General features: G+C 60.8%; 1 protein-coding gene across 1 annotated transcript in view; it reads left to right on the forward strand.

Moving 5' to 3' along the window:
• LOC105296949 (protein phosphatase 1 regulatory subunit 12B-like) overlaps window positions 1-3,637 on the forward strand; it is an 82,005-nt gene that overhangs the window by 61,166 nt on the left and 17,202 nt on the right. The window contains exon 19 of the mRNA XM_023534778.1: window positions 1,759-1,775. Within this exon, the coding sequence (XP_023390546.1) occupies window positions 1,759-1,775 (17 nt within the window). The remainder of the gene's footprint in view (window positions 1-1,758; window positions 1,776-3,637) is intronic.

Raw genomic sequence — 3,637 nt, forward strand, 5'->3', positions numbered from 1 at the left:
GAGGTCAAGCCTCCTCGGATTCAACACCCTGCCCCCTTTACCCCAGAAACCCAAACTTTCCTCTCCCCAAATCCAACCAGTGTTTTCTCATCAAATATCAGATGATCCAGAAGCCAAGCCGAGCGATAGTTTTTGAGGTCTTCACCAGCCGACACAGGGAGCATGAGCCGGCCGCCCTGGCCGTTCTGAGAAGCCGGGGTGGAGCCCCGAGGTGTGCACGTGCCTTCCCACTGCACGACGCCCCTTTCGGGCCGAGCCCACTCTGGGAGGACACCAGCCCGGAGCAGGCCCAGGCCGCCCCCCTCTGGAATCATAGCATTCTCGGGGTGCTGGCTGTCGCCTCTGCTGCATCTGGGCCCCTCTCACCAGCCCTGTCTGCTGCCCTCTGGCTGGGCTGTGTTCCCAGTGCCTCCTGGGGGTCAGACTCAGCAGGCCCTTGGCCTTGGCCGCAGTTTACTCTCAAGTCCAGGCTCTGGCGTGGCACACCTGCAGTCCCCAGGGGCGGGGCTGACACCCAGGTGGGCGGAGGCGGCACTCACAGAGCTGGCGGGTCTGTGTAGCGTTTTCGGATATTAAGCAATTCTTGAAAGAGGATTGAAAAAGGCTTCCGGCGAGAGAAGTGCTCTTCCTTAGCGTCCGCAGAGCAGCGCTTGGTAGCAGGCTGTGCGGTCGGCCGTCCCTGGGACCCGCTGCGGGTGTCAGGGGAGCTCCCGGGTTCCAGCTCGACTCCCAGGCCGTGAGGGTGTCAAAGATGGACCACGTACTTCTGCTGACGCCCCAGCTCACGCCGGGGGTCTTCATGCAGGAGGCCAGGACTGCCCAGCCAGGCTGTGTGCGGAGCGGGGCCTTTCTAAAGCGCGCAGGGAAGGATTTAGGAGTACCCGAGACCTGTGCAGAGAGCTCCTGCTGGGCGCCAAGGTGTGCGTTCCGAGGACCCGCGAGGGGGTTCCCAAAGGCATCCCGTGGGGAAGGCCGCCCAGTCTCCTGCAGCCAGGCGTGGCGCCCTTGCCTGCGGGCCCTCAGCAGAGCCGGGCCTCGGCGCTGCCGCTCCGCGGTGCAGGCTTCGGCGTCTGTCCTGTGGCGTCGGGGTTGTCGAGTCCTCGCCTCTCTCCCTCCGTCTCGTGTGTGTGGCTGAGGGTTCTGATGTTAACAGCTCGAAAGGGGAAATATGTGGACACGTGCAAATCGCCTGCGTTTTTATTTGCCTGAGCTCTTTAGAAACGTACGTGGAGAGAAGGTGAAGGTCACCAAGGCTAAAAATCAGCGCAAAGCGCGGGCGCTGTTTCCGCTGCCGGTCACGGTGACCGTGTGGCCGGGCTTGCAGGTGGCGGCCGTAAGCGGCCTTGTTCTGAGGCCTCGGGGCCACTGTCCTTCGTAGTTTTTACCACCGTCCTGGGGACTGGGCAGGGACTGTCCCGGGAGGTCTGCGGGAGAGCCAGGAACTGTCCGGAGTTTCAGCGTTTGTGAGGTGCCGTGTCCACTCAGGGCCAGGGAACCCCAGGAAGTTCACACAGCGGACACCGAGACCACAGGGTCAGTGGGTCCTGGGGTGTGGGAGGCGGGGCGTGGGCATCTCCCTGACTCCCAGGGTGGGCGGGCACCGTCCGGACACAGCTTCGTGGCCATGGCGTGGGGTGAGCGGGAGCCGTCGCCTCTGCCGGCCGTGAGCCTGAGGCGCGTCTGTAGGTGGAGCTAGTAAGTGCCCTTTCTGCTAATGCCGGTTTTAATTTCTGTTCTGTTTTTGTCTCTTTTCTCCAGCACGAAAGACTCTCTAGGTAAGAAGCCGCGTCCCGCGCTCACGTGGCGCTGTGCGTGCATGTCGGGCCGAACCCAGTGTCTGTCACGGCGCAGCCGCGCTCCGCACGCCCTCCCCGCCTGCCTTCCTGGCTCCACGGCCCCGCGGTGGTCCAGACTTCCTCACCCCACCCGCCTCACTGTGCGCGCCCCGCCCGCCCTGCTGCGTGCACCTCGCTGCTGGCCGTAGCTGTCCGAAAGTACCAGCGGGGAACGGCAGCTGAGGCACAGTGTGGCCGGACAGGGACGGGGAGGGGGCAGCGACATCTGCTGGCTCAGGGCCACTTCCTGGGGTGGGAGCAGGTGCCCGGGCTGAGGGGCATGCAGCCTCCGTGCTGTCCGGTGGCCAGGGATCCAGCTCCAGCCTTTGCCCCGGGTGCCGCTCAGTGTGATGTGCCGAGTGAACACGAGACCTGACTTGGACTGCTGAGTTCGTCAGGGAGCGCCCAGAGCTGAGGGAGCGAGCAGCCCCCGTGGCTCCCACCAGTGCAAGCCTGTCTCCCGAAGAGCAAGCGGAACAGCAGAGGCTGTGGGCCACACGCCCGAACCTCTCCTCCACTGTCCCTCAGCTGGAGCAGTCGGGATGGGACTGGGGGCGGCTGCAGTCGTGGGCCGGCCTGGGGCGAGTGAGGCTCGTGACTGGCTTGGGACTTGAGCTGGTTCTTCTTTAGGAATATGTCTTAAAATGTATGTGTGCATGTGTGCTTTCTCTGCTTACCCTCCCGCCAGACACCAGCTGGGGATAAATAATTTACACCTCACCCAGCAGAAAATTCATTTTGCAAAATTGGTGAGCATATATTGTCCTACAGTTAATTTCTCGTGGACTCTGCTACGTCATAATGGCCATTTATGAAAAGAGACCCCCTGCCCGAGACTTCAAAATATGCTCTAAAACTGGTGATTGAAACAGCGAGGTGCACGTTCAAGAATAAACAAGTCTGTGGAGCGCAGTAGGTAACCCTGAACACTCACGTGTCTACGGTGACTTCCATCCCCGTGGAGAGAGCTATGTCGTGACCATTGGGACAGTGACTCGGTTTGAGAAAGTAGATCCTTCCCTCAAACCAGAGCGAAAACAAAACAGATTTCAGATGGGTTCCAACTTTTAAGACAGAAAGATTTCACTGTGAAAGTGTAGAGGAGATTATTTATGATCTTTATACAGGAAAGACTTTTCCAAGTGTGATACCATGGAGGTAGAAATTGTCAGACTTGATCATATAAAATTTAAGTCTTCCCTAGTGAAAGACACCATAATCAGAGACGAAAGGTGGGAAGAAACATCTGCAGCGGGCAGCGGTTTTGAAAGGCCTGCTACAGGGTGCTCGCAGTCCTAGAAGAAGGGTGAGAGGCTGTGAGCGGGCAACTCGGAAACAGGAAGATGGGGAGCCAGAGGTGCGGAGCCTCCCAGTGATTCGGAAGCATGAAGGCCGATGGGCGAGATGCTTCTGGACCAGGAAGGGCCGACGTCCCGCAGGCCGGGCGGCGTGTCCGCACGTCGGCGCCTCCGACACACCTGCCCCCGGACCTGGAGTTGGCCCTGACACAGTCACGGGGCAGACGCCCTGGGATCGGCAGACAGGTCTTCACTGTGGCTGTTCCATCAGCTAAAACTTCAAGACGGTGAACGTGGTCATCGACGGGTTCAGTCACCGTCAGCCGCACGGTGGGAGGCGGCGGCCATCTCGCGAAGCGGGGCGGGCCGCGTCTGCGTGTGTGCAGAGGAGCCGGGGGCCCGCGGCAGCACGCACCATCCGACCCGCGTGCAGAAGTATGTCGAACGTGGGTGTTTACTACCCTGCAAGGCTGTGAACCGAGCCGGTAGTAGTGCTCGTCCCTG

This window comes from Pteropus vampyrus, unplaced genomic scaffold (genome assembly GCF_000151845.1).
Source record: "Pteropus vampyrus isolate Shadow unplaced genomic scaffold, Pvam_2.0 Scaffold131, whole genome shotgun sequence".
NCBI lineage: Eukaryota > Metazoa > Chordata > Mammalia > Chiroptera > Pteropodidae > Pteropus > Pteropus vampyrus.